Source organism: Poecilia latipinna, unplaced genomic scaffold (assembly GCF_001443285.1).
Source record: "Poecilia latipinna isolate Pla-1442-1.1 unplaced genomic scaffold, P_latipinna-1.0 Scaffold1130, whole genome shotgun sequence".
Taxonomy (NCBI): domain Eukaryota; kingdom Metazoa; phylum Chordata; class Actinopteri; order Cyprinodontiformes; family Poeciliidae; genus Poecilia; species Poecilia latipinna.
The window spans coordinates 107,224-131,632 of NW_015113746.1; the positions used below are offsets into that span (position 1 = coordinate 107,224).

The 24,409-nt window shown below is 38.6% G+C and overlaps 1 protein-coding gene across 1 annotated transcript in view; it reads right to left on the reverse strand.

Annotated features, from left to right (window-relative positions):
- LOC106959912 (neural-cadherin-like) overlaps positions 1–23,639 on the reverse strand; it is a gene marked incomplete at both ends in the record, with an annotated part of 118,587 nt that extends 94,948 nt beyond the window's left edge. The window contains 3 exons of the mRNA XM_015052765.1: positions 14,204–14,408; positions 21,230–21,455; positions 23,442–23,639. Of these exons, the coding sequence (XP_014908251.1) occupies positions 14,204–14,408; positions 21,230–21,455; positions 23,442–23,639 (629 nt within the window). The remainder of the gene's footprint in view (positions 1–14,203; positions 14,409–21,229; positions 21,456–23,441) is intronic.
- Between the last annotated feature and the right edge of the window lie 770 nt (positions 23,640–24,409).

The following is a 24,409-nucleotide window of genomic DNA, read 5'->3' on the forward strand; positions in this document are numbered from 1 at the left end:
GTTTATATTTATATTTTATATATATATTTTTTTTTGTATATATATATATATATATATATATATATATATATATATATATATATATATATATATATACACTGATATGATAATATCTGTATTAGTCCCGATACTGGAAAAAAAAATAAAAAATTGTAGATTGGGTACCAGTGACAATGTGCCCAATCAATAAGGGCAGATCTACTCAGTCTAATTCTATGTTTTCTGCCATGAGCAACATCATGCTTTATTATATATTTTACATTATATTTAGAATTCCTAATTGCACTTTCTGGAAAAAAATAACAGAAAATGAACCTAAACTAGGTAGAAGTCCACTAGAACTTTGATCCTGAATAGAAGACTGTAAAAACTGAGGCAAGGCATGAAAGCTGTTGAATCTTGGTGGACAGGCAGCCTTTACATCCAGGCATAGGAACAGCATGCCAGCATGTAAAAAGGCTATATGTTCACCTTCCATCATATCCAAGGGAGCAAGCAAAGGTCACAGGGTCAATTTCAGGTCAGTGACCTCATTCAGGGTGTGTCATACCTCCTTTCAGGAAGTTTTGTTAAACAGGACAGGTCAACAATTTATGGATTACAACGTTCTCATCCCTGCCAAATCCTGGTTGACATGGATTTGGACATGTGGGCTCTGTGAATCACCTTACATTGAAAAAGGCACAAATTAACATGGGATTTTCTACAATGAGTCCCCAATATGATCTGAAATAGTCTTACTCATGCTGTGCTGTGCTGTGTGCTTTATGCAGGCTAGTTTGTTATATAAAAATGTATTTAAAGTGGGGAATGGCTGCTGTATCTACATGTCCTGGACCGAATCTGGTTCCAACACCAGACAAGTAGAGTGACTTTTAGGCTACCTGTGATCTGCAATTTGAATATTACAATTAAACACTATTATTATTATTAGATAAAAATGTCATCTGCACAGTAGCGATAGATGAAATTAGGATGTATAAGCCGAACCTTCTGGTTAGATTTCTGTAACTAAATGTCAGAAACTTCCATTTGCCTTTCCAAATGAAAAGTTGTTTTCTCATCATTTCCAGTCATTAGTGGAATATTGACAAAATTTTGAGCACATTTGTAATGGAAACGCAGCTACTGGTCCTATTAGAAATATTTAAACTTAGAACAACAATACTCTATATTTTGAAATAATATTCTGCTCCTGCATACCCAGACCTGCCCGGGCAATCTCACATATTAAAGGTCACATTATTACAGCGTTTCCAGTCGGGAATTACCTCCGCAAAATTGTTTTTTTTTTTTACATCCAGAGTTTTTGAAATAATCTAAATTAACCCTATCCATAACCAAACAGGGAGCTTCATCCTCCAGCCGACTTGACCCTGTTCCTCCGGTTTACCCCCTGCCCCTCCTCCTCCTCCTCGGGGAGGGATCTGCTGTACTTCAGTAGGTCAGCACAGTTCCTCTGAAGCCCTGAGCTAACAAAAGACACATGTGTAAAGATGACTTTATAATGTGGAAGAGACTGTGCTGTGCTGACACACTGTAATGTCACTCTGTTCATTAGGGACATGAAGGCCAACAAAGGCTACTCCAGCAGATGTTGACTGCTTGCCCAGAGTATTCAGGAGCAGACAGTGGAGACTGGAGCTAGCAGAAAGCTTCGCTGACCCCTAACCATCGTCTTTTCTTCCGCATAAACACACCAAAGTATGACCGAGCACTTAGACACACACACACATACGCACGCCGTGAGTGGTTTGAAAGTACAGCTGGTATTAGGTCTGGGTAGGTAAGATGAAATTCTGTAATATCAGTTAATCCTTCAGCAAAGATCAGCTTCAAAGCAACAGACGGAAAGGAAATAAATTGTGACCATGTCAGCTCCCTGAGGTGATTGGTGTGCATGTGCATGTCACTGTCAATCTGCTGGGGTGTGTGTGTGTGTGTGTGTGTGTGTGTGTGTGCGTGTGTGTGTGTGTGCGGGTGGGGAGCATATAAGTAGTGAAAGGGATGCAGAGATACACATCCATGTGCTTACGTGATTATTTCCTTAAAAACAAGCCCACGTGTTGATTGAGTTTGATGATTAAAACTAAGCCATGGAGCCGAACAAATGTCATTCAGATGGAGAGTTAAAACCAGATATTTTAAAACTACATAATAAAGTTGTTGTTTTTTTCTCACTGACATTGAAGTAATATTGTTTTCTGTTTCAGGTCAGTTGGAATTGCCAAAGTATTTTTTTTTATTTCTTTACTAAAAGCTAATGCATAAACTGCTTAATGTACAGTCAGAATTTCGGTGCAAACTAAATCATCCAGGTAATTTTACGAATAAAGATAGATGGGTGAGGTGAGATGTACCAGAGATATGAATTTGATCAGCAACATAGCATTATAAAAGTACACTATGAGGACTGACTGAAAATGTTGCTAAACACCAAAGACAAATGTTGCTTCCACACCTTTACTTCAAAATGTAAGAAATTCTGATTGCTTTGAAGAAATAGAAATATGTTTGTATTGCAATAACTACTTAGCATGTTTGTTTTTTTGTATTTGCTCTTTACTTTTTCATTTTCTCTAAAATAAATTCTCACTTGTTCATAAGTATTGATCAGTTTAATAAGCTGAGCTGGATAAAATCCACCTGACCTGCTGTTACTGCGGCAACAGGAGAAAACTTTATTCTCCACCTATCGTCCCAGTCCCCCTCACTGATGGAGGAAGAAAAGCTTCAAATAACCTCAGAGACCAGAGAGCTGAGACATTTTGACAACAAGCAGCTGCATGTGCCTGTAGACCTGTTGCTATGGAGCACTGTGTGCTCAAATTACCTGTTGTTGTTTTCTTAGAAGTTCAAAGTCACAAGTCTTCTACAATGGATGCATGCAAAAATGAAAAACGTGTTTAATTCTAACTTACGGGCATCATGTAGGTTTTTAATGTAAATTACATTGAATAACTGAATAACTTCATGAGATCTGGGGTTATTGAAAAAAAACATCAGTGTCTTCAGTGTCTCAGTATCACAGGATACGGAGATTCCAGTATCCTGCATCTTTTTGTGTGTTTTCACCCCTGATAATCCGGTAGACTCGGCTCAATTGGGAACCAAAGTTGCAACCTTTGTTCCATTTCCAGCTGCTGTGGTTCACTTTCCCACTGCACTGTGTCGAACAAACCAAAGCCTTTGTAAAACCTGTTCTCCTCCCCACCTGTGGTGGCGCTGTGCCAAGAAGCACTGGAGAAAATAACACACAAACCTCTGAAGAAAAGAACTTCCTTCTTCATGAAATATAAACAAAAGTGGATTTTTGTGTCAGATTTTAGTGGTTGGAGGATTTCTCTTTTCTGTCTTTAATAAAAACTAAACCACCAGCCATTTCTCCCTCTATTACGTTTGTTTTTGTTGTATTTGCCCAGAATACCCTGCACTGTAGTTCAATTCCTGCTTTTGGAGCAGTCTCTGGTCCACTTGGCGTTCACATATGCATTCAAACCACACCAGAGTTCACTTCAGCCGAACCCAGACCGAGGTTTGTAGGCGAACCAGCGTTCGATTACACATTCACACTTCCCCACACAAACCGGACTTTCTACAGGAAAACAAACTAGTTGGACTAAACGGCACTGGTGTGAATGCACTATTGGACGTGTTCCTGATCCAACACATGTGTATCAAAAGGGTGAATTGGCTCCTCAGCATGCAGTCAATCTCTCCAGACTTCTCCAGAGTCCTGCTAATGACCTGAATGTTTGATTTGGGTGTGTTGATGCAGAAAGATATCTAAAAGTTGCAGTACACCGGCTCTCAAGGCTGGAGTGGAAGACCCCTAGTCTACAGGCTGATTCAATGTCACGTAGAAAGAGAAGAGGTCTGTTTGTACTGTGCACATACATATCAGGCTTCAGCTCTACATTCTGAGGACATCTGCTCCTTCATGACCTCCATTTTGCTCCAGCTATGATGTTTATGAAACAGTGCAGGCGATAGGACTAGGTCGCATATCGACTTCATCTTTTATTTTTCCTTCTGGTTACTTCAGTGCCTGTGTTTATAGCTCTTCTGTCATTCAGCCCACACTCGCTGGAAGCGAAATGTGAAATGCAGACACACAATTTTTTGTTATTGTTGCTCCCATCTTTCAGGCTTTTACAGAAGAGGGCCTTGTAAAAAAAAAAAAAAAAAAAAAAAAAAAAAAAAAAAAACAATTGAGGGTTTTTGGGGGAAATGAAAAGATTTTTCCCTTGGGGACTGGTGACAAAGAGGCTCCTTTAAACATGACTATGTTTTCAACAGACACTCTGGTCTGCTACCTGTTTTATTTTGGACCTCTTCTCCACTGGGATCTCTGCTAAACAGCATTCAGATTTACCAGTCTGAATGCTGGTAAATCTGAATGCTGTTTCAGATGGCTTATTTGTATGACAGCATACAAATAAGCCAAACAAGAACCCATGACAAACCATCAAACAAAATGCAACCATTTTTAAAACATAAAGTGGATTTTGGTGAAGAGTAGCAACAATCAAAGAAAACAAAAATCCAGTTAGTCTAAATATTGAAACAAATTTTGACCACCTGTAGCCCCAGCTAAGAGACGGAGCATCATGACAGATTCATTTTAACAGGTTTTACACAGAAAACACACAGCAGCTACCTGTTGGCATTAACCAAACACCAGGAAAATATTATGTATTTTCCAGGCACATCAAGCAACTCTGCTACCTTCAGTTGTTTACATATCAAAAATGACTTAAAAGAAATGTGACTTTCCATCATAGCTGTAAGTTAAAATTGGGCCTCTGTCTCTCTACGAGGGTCCTACTCTTTCCGACATGCCCTCTTCAGTACGTCATCCCAACAATGTTACTCCATTATGCCATTTGCAACTGTTCTTAGAAGCGTTGACCTGAAAAGGAGTTTTCATATTGAGCACAGCAGATGTGTAGATCCACCAGGTGTTTGCCAATTGCTGCTGCCTCTAGTCTGGAGGAGCCTATTTAAATATTTCACTAAACACCAATTGTACCTTAGTAGGCGATTACACACACAGTGGAAACAGCCTTAGCACCAACGCAGAAGCTAATATCAAACATCTTCCTTCCACTTTTGAGGAACAGCCAATCAGAGCCAAAAAAAATAAAATGCTCCTGGATTGGTTGCTTTGCAAATGTTACCCAATAGTGTCAGGCAGTAGCAATAGTAGTGAGCTTACGTATTTCAGTTTCCCAAGCTGCATTTCTTTTTTAATATTCAAATAAAAATTCATTAGTTAAGCAAAGGTACCATGAAGACCAGGGAACATAGCAGATCAGCAATACAATGTAAAAGCAGGATCAAGTTATAAATGAATACCTCAAGCTTGGAACATCTTATGGAGACCTATTCAATCTGTCATCTAAAAATACAGAGGATGAGACAACTGCAAACCGACCACCATGCACCCACACTGACAGGCAGCCCAAGGAGGCCATTAATCAAAGAAACAGCCAAGAGGGTCATGGTAGATCTGGAGGAGCTGCGGACATTCACAGCTCAGCTGGCAGAATCTACTGGTATGGAGAGTAGTGATTCTAATCCAAAAATACTTAATTTATCCCAAAGTGAAACTAAGTATTATTCAAGGTTCTTCAAAGAGTTGATATAGATTCTGCTAGCAGTGGGCAGAAAGGATCTTCTGTAGTGGTCTGCATTACAACAAATTTGAAGAAGCCTCTGACTTTAGACTCTTTGTTTTTCTATGTTTTTTAACTGTGCACTTCACAAGTCTGGACTTGTTGGAAGAGTGTTAGCTGTATAAAGTTGATGGGAAGCTGGACAGAAGTAAATACAATGATAGCCCAGAAGGGTCAACAAAATGCAAAAGGCAAAAAACACACACACAAAAAAAAAACACTCACAACAGAACTTATGCTAAAGTGGAAGTTACAATACATTTGCTAGCAAAATTTCCTGGTCATATTGTGTTTTTATTTTTATTTTATTTTTTTATTTTACACACAAATAGACTGAAATGTGGCTGCTTCCTAGCTGTTTTTACTCCATACAACACTGAACCAAAAGTCAGTGTTGTATATGGTGAAAGATGTGAAGAATGTTTGTTTTTATTAGAACGTTATGATAGCTCACTAAGATGTATGGAGGCACAGCATGAGTGTGTGAACAGGGAACCAAGATTGTAAGAGCAGAGAGAGAGGAAGTCAGCTGTAATAATGCGAGATGAGTGCAAACACACATAAACCTAAAGGTGTGCGGAGTCACACACTTAAGAAGCTGCAGGCAGGTCTCAGGCTGGTTAGGTGACTAATGGTGCCGATGAGCCATCACTCCTCGAGTGAGAAACGTGAAAACTACCTGCAAATTAAAGTCATGCTCAGTGAGTCCAGCACACATATATATGCTGGCTGGGGTCGCTACTTTGACAGCAAAAACCATATTTATTTCACAGCAGATTACATTCAGAGGCAAAAACGTAGAGTAACAAAACTGAAGCAAACAATTCTTTTTTTTTTTTTTTTCTGAAATTGTCCTTGAAGCGTTTCTACTGATTCTCAATATCAGGACTGCACTGACCTTAAATAACAGAAAGTGGAGTACACAATGTTTTTTTTTTTTTGTTTTTTTTTAAACTGCATTAGCAGTTCATGCATGTTCGTTAACAAACACTGTTCTTCTCCAGCTGAGGATGAAACAAGCAGCAGGCCAAGAGGGATCAATGTCAGCACAGCTGCCTTTTGAAACATACAGCGAAGCTGGAAAAAGCCAGAGTGCCCACTCTGGGTCTGGGATGAGGTCCTGCCCCCTTGGAGACTGGCTGAGGAAGAGTATATCTCAGGGTCTTGTTCACGAATGATGGTCTGTCATGGTGGAGAGAGAGCTGGACCAAAAGGTGAAACTCTAGATTTACCGCTTCATCTACATTCCTATCCTCATCTGTGGTCATAAGCTCTGGGTAGCGACCAAAGGAATAAGATCACAGACCCAGGTGGCTGAAAAGAGCTTCCTCCGTAGGGTGTCTGGGTTCTCATTGAGAGGTAGTGTGAGATGTAGAGACCACTGAGGTAGCTTGGGTTAAGATGCATCCTAGATACACCCTGGTGAGATGTTTCCTGCACATTCGGGTCTTGGTTTGGTTGAAGTGAAGTCTGATGTAGTTTGAATATATGAACACCAAGTGGACCAGGGACAGTTACCCAAAGTAGGAAGCGGAGTACAACGCAGGGCATTCTGGGTAAATACAACCAAAACAAACATGCGACTCTAGCGTTAGTGGGAGAAATGACTTGTGGTCTTTTGCCAAAGACAAAAGAGAAGACCTACAACTGCTAAAATGATGCAACTCCATTTTTGTTCACATTTCATGACAAGGGAAGTTGCGTTCAGTGTCTTCTTTAAAGGTTTTTGTGTTGTTTCCTTCAGGGACTCTTGGTACAGCAAGAACATTATTTCATAACCTTGGTTTCCATTCAAACCAAGTCTGCCTGACTGTCAAGTGTGAAAACACTGTGAAATTAACTATTGTGTTCCAGAAAAGTGTGAATTTAAGCTTTTTTCCAGGTGCCTTTAAGAGGCTGCCATTAAAAGGGAAGTTTTCTGCATATTAAAAGGGTGTGCTTTGTTTTTCTTTACATTGACTGTAGTTTTTGCAAGTCTCTGCTGTTCTCAGTCAACCTGGCAGGTGAAATCCACCTTCCTGTGACAACATGTCAAACACGGCTTGAATAGAGCAAGCTTTACACAAAGTCTCATTCAAAGTTTGATAAAAACCATGAGTTTTGGGGTTTTGCTTTTGTTTTCTTGCATGTTTATTTAAAACTCAACAAGTATTCAGTGAACTGACTTCATACTTGTTGGAGTGTGAGGATGTCACAGTCTGTGCTTTTTCACTTGGCTTTTTGCTCATGTTTTAGTCTGTACTCTGCTTTGTTTCTGTTTGCTATTTCTACTTTAAGAGGTTCTGAAGACTGTTCATTCAGAAAAATTGCTTTTGTGTCGGTTTGTTTCCCTCTCTTAGCTTTATAACAGCTATGTTGTAAAGCTAAGAGAGCTTTACCACATTCTTGATTTTTTACTGATTTTCTGCGTTCCGGACTACTTCCTACTCATCCCTGCCAGTTTGTTTTCTGCCCATTTATCCCAGCTGGGTTTTATGTTCTGCGTCCTCTTTATTTGCATAAATGCTAGAACTACAATTTCTTTTTTTTTCTTTTTTTGTATATCCTGCTCTGAAGCTACTTTGTGTTACACGCTCCACTAAGGAATCTTTTTTATTTGGTCTCCTGCCTGCCTTGAGCATTTAAGCAGACCAAAGCAGGCCAGACTTGGACAGACAGAGGCAGATTTAAATGAGTGACTGCTCTGGTTTCCATTTACTGTAATATGAATGAATGAAAAAAAAATGCTTATCTGCTTATCTTTTAAGAAAGGACTGTTCACATCAACATGCAGAGAGCCTTTAAACCTGTACTCTCAGTAATCATAGTAAGCTCAGATGCACTTAACTCATCAGCTATAAATGCATCCTGCTATTCTCTCAAACCCCGTGTATAGATCACATCTGTAAGCTTTCTGTAGGCCATTTGAAGGCTTTAGTAGTTCCTGTTTGTCATGAATCAATAGTTGCATGTTTGAATGTATTCTGGTTGTAATGTAAGGTTTAATACTGTTTACTTGCTTTCACAGAAAATCTTTGTTCCCCACCATGCAGTCCTGAATGAAATTAGGCTAAGCTCTCTATGGTATGAATACAAACCTTCAGGTTTCAACTGTAGAAAGTAATGTAGTTTAGAAACTGGGGAACTACAGAAAAACAGAATATTTTCAAAGACTAACTCAGTGTCATGGAGGAATATAGGAGTAATAAAACAAATAAATAGTCTTTAAAAGTGAAAGACCTCTTAATCCAAAACTGGCTAAAGATCTAAAACGGCAGATCATAGCTACATTAAAAGTCCATCCATGTATCTATGATTTTTCGCTTTTTCCAGGCATCTTTACTAGTGGCGCCACCAGGGATCAGGTCAACTCAGCAGGGAGGTGTCCATTCTAACCAGATGCCCAAACCACCTCAACTGACTCCTCTCAATGTGGAGAAACAGCAGCTCTTCTCTGAGTTCCTCCTGAATGACCAAGCTTCTCATCCTATCACGATGATATAGGATCTTAATCTTTCAGTTAATATCCAAAGCTTGTGACCACAGATGAGGATAGGAACATAGATCATAGACCTTCTAACAGTTGGGTCAGGACATCTTCCCTGATCCAGACAAGGAAGTCTACCTGTTTCTGGCTCAAGACCATGGCCTTCCTTCTCAAGACACAAGACCATGGCCTTCAAACTCTGCTCCAGAGAAAGCACGGCCTGATCAAGGATAGGACCACATCATCTGCAAAAAGCAGAGACGTGATCCTAAAGCCACCAAAACGCCCCTCAACATCTTGGCTGCCCCTAGAAATTCTGTCCATAAATGTTAACTGACGATATTGTGGACCAAGCTTTGACTCCGGTCAAACAGAGACCTAACAGCCCAAGTCAAAAGGCCCTTTTCCACTAGACTTTCCACTAACTGCTTTGGTCAAAGTACCCACATTGCTACAGATAAATCCCCAATTTATCCATCTCTTACTCTATCCACCCTTCATTCATATACAGTTTAAGATACAAAGTTACTTGAACTTCTCCATAACATCATACATAGAGGAGCTGACTTTCATCCTGGCTCTTTAACACTCAGCTATGAACCTCTCTCGTACACTCTAGAGATCATGGTGAACTGATGCCTGCTGAATAATGATCACCATGTGGATCTGGTTGACTCTTCCATGCTGATAAAGGTAATACTGATCCTCTTTAGTCAAAGTTCAACAATGTATCGTAGTCTCTTTCAGTTTCATTTAGTTTTATCACACCATTTCTAATCAATGTGTACAATATTAACTGAGTTATAAAATATAATTGAAAAGTCATAAGACATAGGAACACAGATCATAGACCTTCTGACAGTAACCAAGTGTTCACCTGAAAGGTCAAACTGTAGAATGTTCAGGGAACACACTACACACTACGTCTCAAATGGTAAAGGCTAAACACAGCATAGCATGTTAAACATTTAGGTTCATAACAGTAAGTTCAGAAAAAAGTTCTGCTGTTTAGGAAAGGTTGACAGGACAGTGGCTTCTTTCTAATTAGAACTTGAAACCACACCTAAGCTTTTTTACGTTTTGTAAAAAATTGTAGTCTGGCCTGTGAAGCTTTTAAAGAGGGCAGTCTCAGTACTGTGGTGAGCACAGAAACAGGACTGAAAAACATCAAAGGGATTGGTCATTTTTAAGAGTTATTTAACTGTTTAAACATTTGGAAGATCAGGGTTTGGCCTGTAATTCTGCATTTAGCAACTTTGTTGGTGCATTGTTCTTTTTTACTAGAGGTTTCATAACTGCTGTTAATGCCTTGGAAAAAAAAAAAAAAAAAAAAAAAAACACACACAACACCTGACAAGAGCTATTGACACAGCTTACTCGCATATGGTACTAAGATGGACTAAAATATACTACTAAAAAGCTTGCTGATAACTTGGTTGGGCTACCGCGACTTAGTGATACTGAATATCTTTGTATTTATCTAAAAGAGATGAAGATAAAATGAGTGGACCACTCAATGAACAGACAGGTAGTACTGACTGCAAATTAAAACAAGCTGATGAATGTATGCATATTGTGACATATTGTGTCAAAGCTCATGACATGTCATTTTGCAATAAACAGTTTGTATTTTTGAGCATGCTTTAAAAACAATACAAGCGATATGTGGAATGTCTAATTGTTTCAGTAAAGGAAATCTTTTCAAATCAAGAATTACCCTTAGTCTCTAATTTTCATCTTCTGAAAGAAAAAAAAAACTTGAGACCACAGAAAGTTAGACATAACAATAAAACTCTGTGAGGAGTCACATTATTTAGACTAATCAACCTAAACTCCTTAGAGCAGTTTGGGTTTCCAGCATAAGTTTCCATGGTGATAGAGGTAAGAAGGGAACCAATGTCATGAAACTAAAAAACAAACCTTTGACCTGATTGAGCAGAGTTAGCTTAACAAACCACTAACTTTGCTTCATAGTACAGGCCCCTAGGCAGCTTACAGTGAGTGAACTGATCAAGAAGTCTATATACCAAAATATAGGGCAATCTGTCAGACAGCTGAAAAGTCATTTCAATCTGGGTCATGCACAAATTAAAGCAAAGTCACGATCAATTACTTCCAGCTATTGTAGCTACAAGCTGTTCTAAAAATGTCTGAAAACGCCTCAGATGTATTTAGATTTTTGTACATTGCGTTTGCCTTTTGTGTAGCTGTGAATTTTAAAGATAGGATTCCATGGGTTCTAGCACTCTGGCAGCAGGTTTACTGAACATCTTGGCTTGTACATTTATGAGGGAAAACATAAAGATTATCAAACATCTATAGGATTCACCTGTAGCCACCTGTGATTCCAGAAGAAAGAGAAACACCATGATGTACAACAAATACATGCACTCAGGTGATCTTCATTCCAGTCATTGTGAGAATACGAGCACCAACTGGCTGGACTGGCTGTTGAAATAGGTCAGTTACAGAAGGGAGTAAATATCTGCGCAATCACTTATTTTATGTTACATATTTTGGTTGAATCGTCGTTATTTTTTGTAAAAATTGGTTGCCAGTTTGGCATGAAAAGCTTTTTTGGTCATTTGTTTTTGTAAGAAAAAAAAAAGCCAAATTTTGTTGATCATGATTATTAAGTAGTCAAGTAGAAAATGTTATGAATCCCTTTGAGATTTTCCCTTAGGGAAATTGTCATCTCCATCTATGACACAACTCTCTTACACATATAAAAAAAACACATTTTTAAAACAATGAATACTTTTTATACACACTGTATTTGAAATTAAAGCAACTAAAACATGCAAAGCTAAAACTAAAGTGGATGAGAAACAGGATTCATGTTCCAGTAATACATCTGTGTAATTGAGGCAAGTCTTGTTTTTTTTTCTCATGCCAAAAAGAACGTTGAGACAGGGAGAGACATCTTGAGAGAGAAATGAAAGATTCAACAGTATCAGGACTTTATAAACGCCAAAAGAAAAGTGCTCACACACACCCTACCTAAGGTTTCCCTTTCTTTTCACCTGCCTAGTGATTTCTCACCTCTGACTTCACTTCTCCTTCCCTAATCCATCATTTTTCACTCTCCCACTCTGCCTCCACACAGGCGTCTCAATCTCTGTTGGCCACAGAGTCCCAGAGTGGAGCAGCTGAGGACAGATCGGTTCAGCAGGACATGTTTTAGCCCGAGGCCAGAGTAATGATGGAAACCAGACCAGATGCCTCAACGCCTGCAGCACTCAGCCTCTGTTGTGCCTTACATCCTGACAACATGAGGAAGTCATTGGGAGTCCCACAGCTGTCATTCCCAGTCAGACAAATCTGTTAGGGCTTCAGTGATGAAAGGGTTTACACTTTTTAAGTGGACACATGCAGTTATCTCCCAAGTTTTACAATGAAAGTGACGCCCGAGAGCTGTTGGGTTCTACATTGTTTTTACTTTTGTTCTGGAAAAAATGAAAAAACTAGTCGACAACTACTGGCAAGAAAGCCAGTTCCCCACAGGCTGCTGTTGCTGCTTCTGTCTGCTGACATCTCACATTTGACATAATTGGATGCTGATCTTGTCTAAGCAAACTTTTTTTTTAATGTCAAACTCTAAAATGGTAAAAACCTACCAGCAAACATAAACTGACATCAAACCCTTTGTTTGGTCAGTTACAGTTTTCTTCTCCTTTGCTGTTTTTTTTTTTTTTTTTTTTACCACACTTGCTCTTTTTTTTACTGTAAAATCTAATATGAACCAACAAGCACACAACAGCTCACAGTTTGTTGAAAAATAGTACACTTAAGGAAGAATACAATACATTGAAAGGAAGAATACAATACATTGAAATTAGACATAGTACAATGCAACAATATGAAAGCTATCAGAACCTGTGGTTATCAATCATTCCAGAGTTTAAGTATATTGTGATTCAAGCGGGGATCCTACAGAGGCAATCATCCAGCATAACAATATAATCACCTGCCAGTTTTACTTCCCCTTTTGCTTCAAAAACAGTCCTGATTCGCTAAGACATTTGGCTCCATTAGGCCTGTGATGTGGCATGTGGCTTCTGGGAATAAGATTTCAGCAGCAGATCATTTCAATATTGTAAGGTAGGGCCTCCGTGGATCTGAGCTGTTTATCCTGTATAGTCCAAAGACTGCGAATTGGATTGACATGTGGACAATTCAGAGGCAAAATCAAAACCTGACCAGCCTGGTGTCCTGAAAGTTGGTTAGTCACCAAGAAAGCTGCATGGTGGAACATAATTTTGCTGAAACAAGTGGTTTAAGTGGTAAGTGGTATGCATCAAAATAACATCCAAATGCAATGGCGGGCAAACATTTTCACTAATGTGCTAACAGCAGAGCTAATTTTGCACTTCGCGCATGTGCTAGCTTTGAAAACGTTTAGCACACTTAGCTTCCCCAAAATGATGATTTTTTTTTTTTTCTGATCGCTTCCATGAATTCAAAAGGACTGATTTACTTGAATGTTTTATAATGTTTCAGTTCAACATCAGTGTTGAAGTTCTGGGTCTCGACTGTTAAGAAATCTTCAGGTACTTAGATTCATAAGTACCTGAACTGAAGAGTATGAATTCTCTTAGCTCTTTTAAACTAACAGCATTTATGCTTAGTTTGAAATGGGTGAAAACTAATTTCAAAAACATACTGACATTGTCCAATGTGAGATATTTATACCAAGTGAGACTGTTCTCTTGTCTGCAAAATTAGTTATACTGATAGAACCTTCTTTGAGAGCTCACCAACCTCTTGCACTAATTTACAATGTTCTCTAAATATATGATTAACCTAAAATCCGGTAGGCCATAGAAAGCAGCAGGGGCTGCAAAATCTCAGCCATCCATCATTTACCTGCCTACCGATAAGGATTTAAAGGGCCGCCAGTCTCTGACCCCCATATTACAATTACATACACACGCACACACACTTTTGGGAAGACTGATGACACAATCTTGCAGAGTCAGAAAGTGGCACTCTGAAGACCAAGCAGTCATTGCATTTAACAATGGGAGCGTGACTTTGAATTCACATCAGACTGACAAACCTCCGCTGCACTGCTCATGCTGTCCTGGCCCTCGCTGGCCCGCACCAGGAGCAAATAACGATGTTGGTCACTCTCGTAATCGATGGTGCGGGTCAGGCTGATTTCGCCCGTGTCTGCCGAGATGGAGAACAGACTGCTGGGATTGATGAGGAGGCTGTAGCTGATTGGTTTCTTTTGGAAGGACACAGCAGGTGTCACCAGAAACCTGGGGAAACAGAAGGAGAGAGAGAGCTGGTAATCTATTCCTGCAATGAGATTTTTATAGAGCAGAATACAAACAAATACCCCAATAACCAGTGAACGGTTGGGCCTCAGTGACATATGGCCGTGAGAAGCCAAACGTACACTAGCAGAAATATTTTGCTCAGAAAATATTTATTTAAACGGTATTGAAAGTACATTCAATTCAATTCACAAATAGTTTATCCCAAAGAGAAACTAAAAGTTGTCATGACTTCTATCATCCAAGTGTCTTTCAAGATTCATGGATGTTGATGATACGGACAGGAAGAATCACCAGTTTCCCAACAAATCTGAAGAAGCCTCTGACTGAAAACACTGTTGACAGTCACGACCATGATGACATGCTAACAGCAACAGATACGAAATTCCACAGTGACATTGCCTGGATGACACCATCAGTTGTTGGCAATTCCAATCTCTATCTGGTAGTATGGTTAGGAATCTGAGCAGAGAGACGATGGAGTGAGGATATGATATTTATCCTTCATGGTCGCTAGAAGACATGGCTTAAACGTCCTCCTTCCTTCTTTTTCTGCTCCTTTCTCCTTCTCTGAATCTATGAAACCCCATTTTCAACTTTTCTGGGTGAGGAACCCTAGGAGTGTTTCCTTTTGTTTGTTTCATGTTTTTCTTATGTGCCCTGCCTGACAGTGTAGCAATCAGAATTGTTGTCTTACACAATCTTGTAAGACGAGAGGCCTAACAGATTTTAGGTTCGGCCTTAAGGGATGTTGTTGATGACGTATTTTGGCTTTTTTCTTTTCACTCGACTTACTTTAATGAGCAACGATGAAAGGTATTCTGCAACAGAAAACATTGGTACATTTTTTGGTACAAGTATTTTTTTTCCCCCTTTGTGTTTTTTCCCCCTTTGTGTTATGCTTGATTGCTTTTCAAACAATCAAGCATATTGTTTTCTCAGAGCACTCTTTTTTCTTGGCCAAGGTGAAACTTTAAAAAAAAGGCTTAAACCAGTGCTTCTCAAACTTTTTAAAGATAAAATGTTAAATGGGAAACAGTTACACCACCATTTAACAAACGCTCACGGCCACATAATTTGAAATTGCCTCTGCATTAACACAATATGATTTGACGATATTAGTCTCTGCCCTGCGATAGACTGGCGACCTGTCCAGGGTGACCCCGCCTCTCGCCCGTTAAAAGCTAGAGATAGGCACCAGCAGCCCTCCAGACCCCAGTGACAAGTAGTTCTTTACTATAGGTGTTCTGTGCACTAATAATGTTTTAGGGTCATTTGTACATTAGTAGTATAATAATTATTTTTAAAAAGAGTGACTTGATTTGCATTGACACAAACATTTTTCTTTCAGCCAGCCTGTGACATGCTGTGTATCGTAATGGTGTTCAAAAACAAAAGATCTGCAACTCACCCTGAGAAACTTTTCACAGGTTCTTCAGGTTTTCTTTTTAGTCTTAAGGAACTTATCCGTTATTATTTTTAATCGCCGTCCTTTAAGCTAACTGTAGCGTCGCACTCAAAGCTCGTGTCACGACAAACAACCGTTTGTTTTCGTGTAGTACCTCACTGTCCACTAGGGGGATCCCGCGAACCGACAGTGATCCTGGGGCCACAGTTTGAGAAAGATTGGCTAAGGCCCAAGTTATGATTCTCTGGAAACATGTTTTTACTAGTTATTCTTGAGATATATATACTCAGGTGTAAATATTCCTGTTAAAGTCCTGGCTTAAGAGGCTAAAGGGGCAGTACTATGTAAAATCAACTTTTTTGAGCTTTACATCAGGCTGTATTGTTATTCCCGCCCTCATCAACATTTGGTGGAACTGCACATCTGCTGAGATACTCAGTGCAACACTGGTAAAAACGTTAAAGGGTTAATGGAGAAGACGTGTTGTGATGACTTCCTGAAGAGAGTTTTGAGACAGTCAGACGCCCAATTTCAAGGCGTTAAATTACAAAGTCAAATTTTTTATTTGACTTTGTCATATTTGACATGCAGCATTTTTTATAATAACTGAAGGTAACATAGTTACTTAATTGTGCTATAAAATGGCACTATGTGTCTCAAATTTGCATAGTACTGCCCCTTTCAAAAAATTAGAAACATCAAAGCTGTTCATTTGTTTCTAATTAAAAATGTAAAATAAATAAAAACATCCAGTAACCTGGATAACCATAGTAAAAGAAGCACCTTTTACTATGTTTCACTTCGTGAGTTCACATTTTGCCAAAACCTGAATCTGTGGAATGTGAAGTAAAATTCAGCTGTTCTCATAGGATTCATTGACCGCCGTGACTGTGGCTCAGTAGGAGAGTAGTCGTCTTTCAGTTCACAGGTTGTGTGTTTGATTCCACCTTCCTCCTGACCTGTCAATGTGGCCTTGACCCCAACCCCAAGTTACCTGGTGTATGAATGTGTGTGTGATTGAGTAAATGTGCAGCTAGAGTGTTTGGCTTGGCTAAAATATTTGGTTGTTGTCCGCTCAGTTGCTTCCTTTAACACCATCATTGAGAACGAGATGCCATCCCACAGCAGTGTGTGACCAAGCTGGTGACTAACAGTTCTTCCACACATTGGTGTGGCCCATTTGTTAAATAAATTAATAGCTACATTTTCAAAACTTCAATTATCCAACCAAATAAACACCAAACAAAAGTCTACAGCAGGATAAATCATTTGGCGCTGGCAGAAAGGATTTGGCAGGTTTTTCATGGATGCAGCACAAATACTTAAATCTGCTGCTCAACTCACAAATGCATTTTTTTTAACAAATATGGCAACGTTTAAAAGGAATTACACAAGCTTTCCAACAGAAGAAGATTTATTGCCAAGAAACAAAGAAAAATATCAACAAAAGACAAATGTTCTTATCTTCATTTTTTTTTTACTTTTTACTTTTGATAAATTTATTAAGGAAACTATATTTGAAAGTTTTTATAAAACTTTTTCAGACTATTTTTATTGCTCCAGTTTTATCTTTGAAAAGATCTTGTCTACTTTAATGTTAGAAAAGATCGGCACATCAAAGAGCAAAGATACCAGCACAGGAGAACAGAAATGATCTAAACATTATTTCATCAGTGTGTAAGAAAATTACACGCCTCAAGTTTTGGACCATTTCCCTGCAGTTTTACCTTCTTTTATGGATTGGACAACATTCTACTGCCTTTACATTTTTTTCCTCTGTATCTCTAAATTCTCTGAGAACTGCAGAGTCTAATGTTGAACAAACTGGGATGTCCACTCCTGACCAGATAAGGAAACTAGCTCGTAATAAAAGGTTCAAGAAGATTCTTTCCCACTGCAGAATAATGGAACGCATTACTTTGGAAATAAACGTACAACTCTACCTAGATTTATGAACGGCTACAGTTACTTCTTGCATTATATTACCTTTATGGAGGCAACGTTCAATCTAAGGCAGTTTATCATTTTAATAAGTGATACATTCAATTTAAAGCCTACATGAATTCCAAAACAAATGTTTTATATTTATGACAGAACTGAAACAGTGCAAAAATAAAATACTGATGTTGAGGTTTTAGATAAATACTGTAGTTCCGGTTTTCCGGGAAGAAACTCGGCTGTTGCAACTCCTACTGGCTCCTAATTTTAGTCGTCTGAAAATCCAACTTGTGAAGAGAAATTTCTGATAATTTTATGTTTTTCAAAACAGACCAGGTGAGTTAGAAGTGTGAGCTGCAAAGACATCATAAGGAACAAAATGCGGCAGGTTAATGACTGAGCCTATTCTCCTCTACAGCCGCAGCAGGAGAATGAGCGCTGCACATCTGCACCATGTGCACGACTGGCTAATGAGAACAGTTTTTAAGAAATGTAAAAAAAAAAAAAAAAAAAAAGACAAAGATTAATGCATACTGCAGCATATTCTTGACTCGCCACAATTAGCACAGAAGAGATTATCTGCTCACAACCAGCCACAGGAACTGTTTGGATAACAAAAATTAATATACAGTTGAAACCAGACCATTTAGAAATCCTAATGGTCTTCTAAATGGTTTGAGTCTTCAAACACTAATTAAGAATTGGAAAATGAATTGTTTTGTTGAAAGGAGGCCATGGTCAGGTAGAACAACAAAAATATGCTCAGGATGAAAAAATAAAATACACACAAACACACAAACACACACACACACACACACACACACACACACACACACACACACACACACACACACAAATTGTCGTGCAGCTGTTTGAAGGGGCACAATAAGGAGACACTTGGGGAAAATGGGCTACATGGTTGAGTCGCTAGCAGAAAGCTGTTACTAAGCCAAACAGCACAGAAACAAGCCTAAAAATGTCTGGAGCAATGAGACCAACACAGAACTTTATGGCCACAATCATCAATGTTACATGTGGAGAGGTGTCAACAATACATGTGAAAAGCATAAATCACTGTGAAGCATGGCGGTGAATCAAATCAGTGATAACAGCTGCCTGTTGTCAGAAAATACTAGAGAAAGACTTAAAGAGACAGTATTATGTATTTTCCAGGCACATAGTGTCATTTTATAGCCCAATCAAATAACTAGGTTACCTTCAATGGCAATAAAATACTACATAAATCAAAAATAACTTAGAAAAAATTTATTTAACACCTTGAAATTAGATCTTTGTCTCTTTAAGAAGATCTATCTAGATCCAGCACTCCACTTTCAGCATATTATCACAACATTTTTGATAAGCAAATAATATTATGATATAAATCACAAAAAAGCTCAAATTTACACAATACCCCTGTTCAAATAGAGCTGATACTTGGAAATTTCAACACCAAGTCAACCAACGCCATTGGCAACATGACATTACGAAGTGAAGGTTGTGGATGGTCTTCTCAGATTTATGACCTCTGCTTCTCTAAACCACTTTTGGGAGATCTCAAACATGCAGGTCATGCAAGATCCTACAAGAATTTACAATGAACTGGTGACATTTTGAACCAAAATTCATATTGAACTGGACCGACAGCAGTATTTTGTAAATGTTTAGATCATTTCATTTGCATCACTAAACATAAGTGACAGAAGGGATTTTGCACTTTTTAATCAGTTAACAGTGGAATATGTAATCTGATCCTTAGCAGTTCTCCCTGATCTGACTGTTCGGATTATTATCATCTTTTTTTATTTTATTTTATTTTGCTGTTCACCAGGAAATGGTTTGCTAAGTTAAGTGAAGTTGCAACAACAGCATGAACACATAATGAGATCTCAAGACACTGATATTTCACACTGTGAATTTAACTGAATTAAATGTGCGACTTGCAAATCTAACAGCAAGGATCAGTTATTGGTTTCAGTCTAGCCTAGTTTAACACTTCTTATTGGAAGCACTTTGTGTTAGAAAAGATAAAGAATGCTGTTGAAAACATGGTAAATAGTGACACTGCAGTGCACTGAATTACGATAAAGTGCTTCTAGTATTTCATCACAGTGCAGAATATTACACCGCTGTTAAATATAAACACTAGAAAACTTGAAAAAATTAGGTGTCAAACTTTGGTAACCAAGACAGAATGAAGCTTAAATCTGCTCCATCAGTGGACTTAGAGGCAGTTCATATGCAGTGGAAAGTTATACTCTACAGCATGTTGATTATAAGGCAGCCTGACATTAAACTGAGTAAAATGAGCCTTGAAAAGTTGACACAGGCCATAGAGAATAATTCACACTATTTGCACTTTGGAACGAGTGTCATTTGAATTCCTTCAAGACTTAAAGTGACATCCATTTATTACTGTGTGCCCAACTCTTGAGTTTAATGACAGAAGCCAATAAAAAGCATTCACAGCACATTAAAGTTTGTATTAGTCATCTATATGTCTGGCTTTACGACGGGAGTATTAAATTGAATAAGAATAATCACTCCTCCGTCTGCTGAGCCAAACAAGGCTGCTGTACAAACTAAAAAAAAATAAATAAAAAAACAGAAGAAAATCTCCATATGCTTCATCACCAGTGGTTTGTTTACTGGGCCCATGTCTGCCACATCTGTTTGTGTTAGATTAAGGCTCTTTCATGGCTGCTGGAGAGAATCTGCTGCCATTCTAGCGCATCTGTGTCCAAGCAGGTGCCCTGGATTACACGTGAACCGACGCTGATGGATCAGCAGGTCATGTCATGGTTTAGGGACATATGTAAAGCTCCTAATTTGGCCTTATTAATGCAGTTATTAGTAATATTATTATTATTATTATTATTTTGTCTTTTCTTCACTCCTCACATATTTCAGAATCAACTAGTTTGTTCCATTACCTAGTTGTTGCATTGTTCAAATACAGTCCTGATTTTATGATTGCTGCATTGTCTAAAAACAAGTTGAACATTTCTCTCTGTCAAACTGCATATTTGTAATACCCTAAGATTATAAAATAACTATGAAAGTGTGGATGTTTGCAAAAAAAAATATAAGTAGACTCCTGTAAAATTGAAGGGACTCCTCTGATTGGAATACAAACATTTCAAATTGAAGGGGGCATATTATGTTGTTTCTAATGGTGCAAACCACAAAGAAGAAGACGACAGGAAGTAGTTGGAGATGATAGCGTAGGCATGTTTTTAGTGACTTATCACATGAACAAACTTATTCATGTGTGATTTTAATTGTGATTTCTATTGAATGGAAACACTGCAATTGCAAAATGTTATTTATTTTAGGTTTTTTTTTTTTACATCAGTAGAACATTGACATTTTGTGCACATTTGTAATGGAAACGCAGCAATAAATACTTTTGCAAGGCCCTGGTTTATGATAACAGAGAGCTGGTGTAGGAACTCACGGCTGTCCTTCCGGCGTGTTTTCCGGTATAGCGATGGTGAAGGAGGCATTAGTAAACTGCGGTGGCCGGGCTCCAGCCACCACAGATATGATGGCAGGGGCACTGCGGCTGCCCAGCCCGTCGGCTGCCACCACCGTCAGCAGGTACTCTCTGTCACGCTGCAGAGGAAGCCCCGTCGTCCGTATCTGGCCACTCTTCCTGTCCACTTCAAATCGACCATCGCCACCTGCACATAAATTGGTGGACAAGACACTGAAAATCAGTGGAAAAAAAAAGAAAAAACACAAGCAGCAACAGAGCTGAGCTGCCATGATGGAGCGCTCTGCAAAGCCATTTCTAATGCACAGTTGGACACTATGAATGACAGGCGGCTTCATTTTGCCTCCACCTTGATGCTACAGAAGCTGAATATGAAGCTTCAGAGCAACTACATGCTAAAGCATTTTAATCAAGAAGTCTTGATTAAAAGAAGTCTACCACCATGGTAGCTCATCTGGCCCTCCACCAGCACAGGGTCGGGTTGTTGCTGAACATCCTCTGATTCTGTGACAGCTCATGGGTCTTTCCGTCATTTCTGACTTGTGGACTGTTTGAGAACACACTGACATATGCAGGACTTTAAAACGTTGTCAGTGAGCGGAGCTGCCAGCTCTAACCCATTCAGCAGGAGAACCGTTTTGCCACACAGTGGAAAATGTCCACAATGGATAAGCCGCAGAGAGAACCCCCACACTATCGACGTCTCTGTGTTTTCCTAACTTCTTTGGAAATATGGATATTCAATATCAATTTCAACACTAAAACCAAAATTACATCCAACCCTCGCATATTTAGATTCAGAATTATTCAACAAAGATATTTGTTTCTGATAGAGAAATAAGAAGAGGCATTTTTCAGAAGATAAAAAGCGATAAAAAGATTATTGTTCTTTGGAAAAAGGGAGGATTTCTTTTTACTTTTTATTAAAAATTAAAACTCAAAAATGATGCAGCAAATAACATTTGTTTTACACCCACAATGCACCACTGTAGAACTACACCCTATAATTCAGTTTCTCTCTCATGTTCTGCATGTTTTCTAACCAAAGCGATAGTTAATAAGGCAAAATCAGCAACAGAGTAAGCAACACTTTAACAACTATGAAACTGGAGCCATGGATGAAAGGTGCTAGTTTGTTTTGAGTTGTTTTGGAATTTATTTATTGATTTATTAATTTTAGTTATTATTATTCTGCTTCTTGGTCTCTTTCTTTAAACCTTGTTTCTATTTTACTTAAGTGATTATTTATTATTTCTAATTATTCTTTAATGTTACAATAATTTCCTAGTTCCCACTGTACTCTTCCTTGCCCCATGTCATTATCTCTCTATCTCTCTCCTCACACCTGCAAACCATTTCTAATCTGTTCCTTGTTCAGTGATCAAGGTCCCCAGTATAAATAAAACTCATTCTAAGTGACTCCTTGCTGATTCCGCCCATTAAATCCCATTTTCTTCCACATAATTTCCTTGCTGTTATTGTTCATGGATTCCTGTTTTTGTTCTTGCTCTGGCTCCCTGTGTTCCCTGTGGTTTTTGTTCATCCTTTTTTTTTATTTTTATTAAACCTTCATTTACTTGATGCCTCTGCCTCTCCACATTTGGGTCCACCTTCACCATACTGAATCATAGCATGTCTGCTCCAAAAAAGTCAGTTCCTAAAGGCATAACTTCAGGAAGGAATTTGCAAAACAAATTTGACCCTGGCGAGGGTTATATAATTTGTTGTAACACATGATGTGTCAGTGACACATGACGGATCACAACATGGCTGAATTGAGCGTTTCAGCATTAGCTTTTGTGAAATAACATATTGGTATAATACTTTAGTCCTAGTGGAACTAACATTCATGATTAGTACTGTAGTGCTAGTGCAGCTACCTTTACAGCAGCTAATATTATGGCCAGCTAAAACATTAGCTAAACATTTTAGTTAGTTAAAAAAGGTTAATGCCTCTACCTTTTTAGTTAGGTAAAAAGTTAAATGCACTTGTTCTAGTTAGCTAACTAAAAAGTTAGCGCCACTTACCCTAAAGAACTACTGATAACATGATGAGTTTAAAGATTGTCCTAAAACTAAAGTCTTCATTACATTAATGCAAACATGTTGGAGTTGATAAATAAAAATAAACCTGCTTCAGTTTAATATGAAATGGGGAAAAAAAGCAACCTACCATCAGACAGGAAGTACTCCACTTCACCATTAAGACCTTCGTCTCCATCCTGAGCAATGAGTTTGTAGACCAGTGATCCTGCAGTCGCATCTGGGGAAACCACTGCAAGGTAGGGAGCAGGAACCATGCTCCATTCTGGGATGTTGTCGTTTACATCAGTCACAGTCAGCTCCACTCTAACCAGGTACCACTCCAAACCTAAAGGGCAAAGAAAAGACGCAGGCAGTTTAGAGTAGGTGTACTGTTGTGGCAGAAAGATAATATAATGGATAGTGAACAGTGTTTAAGGGATTTTTCCTTTTTCTTGCCATCACATTCTTAGTCTGTAACCTTTAACAGGTACTTTAAAATGTCACAGCGGCTGACAGTCTGCCCAGTAATTTAGCCAATGCTGATAATGTGGAAAAAAGAACAAGTGATGCAATGGAGGATAAAGGACAGGTAAGAACTTTTAAGGTTTATCAGTCAGCAGTAACTCCTATTATGGGGTGTGGGGAAGTTATATCAATGAGGGCAGGTGGGATTATCGCCTGGCTCTGGTGGAAATGAAGTTTCTTTTGCAGGTGAGAGAAAGAGACAAAATTCTATAATGAAAGTAAAAATGGTGGTTCGACATTGAAGACATCAAAGTTTTAACAACAGAAGTCATATTTTGGTGATAAAAAGAAAACAATTTACATATTACTTGCTAATTTAGGTTTGGCTGGGCATGTCTGAAAGGCTGTACATGGCAAACAACATATGTGTATGTACAGTATGTATATATTTTCCTTGCATGGTGGTAGAGTTAAGTAGAAAAGAAGAACTTATTCATGAAAACCAAATACCTAAACAAAAAAAACAAAACAAGTTAGGTAGTTTTAATGTTCACATTTCTTCAAACGAGAACCTTCTGAAAACACACACCCCTATGTTTGATGCACATTGCTCAACCATATTTAACACAAATTCACATTTGAGCAGTGGGT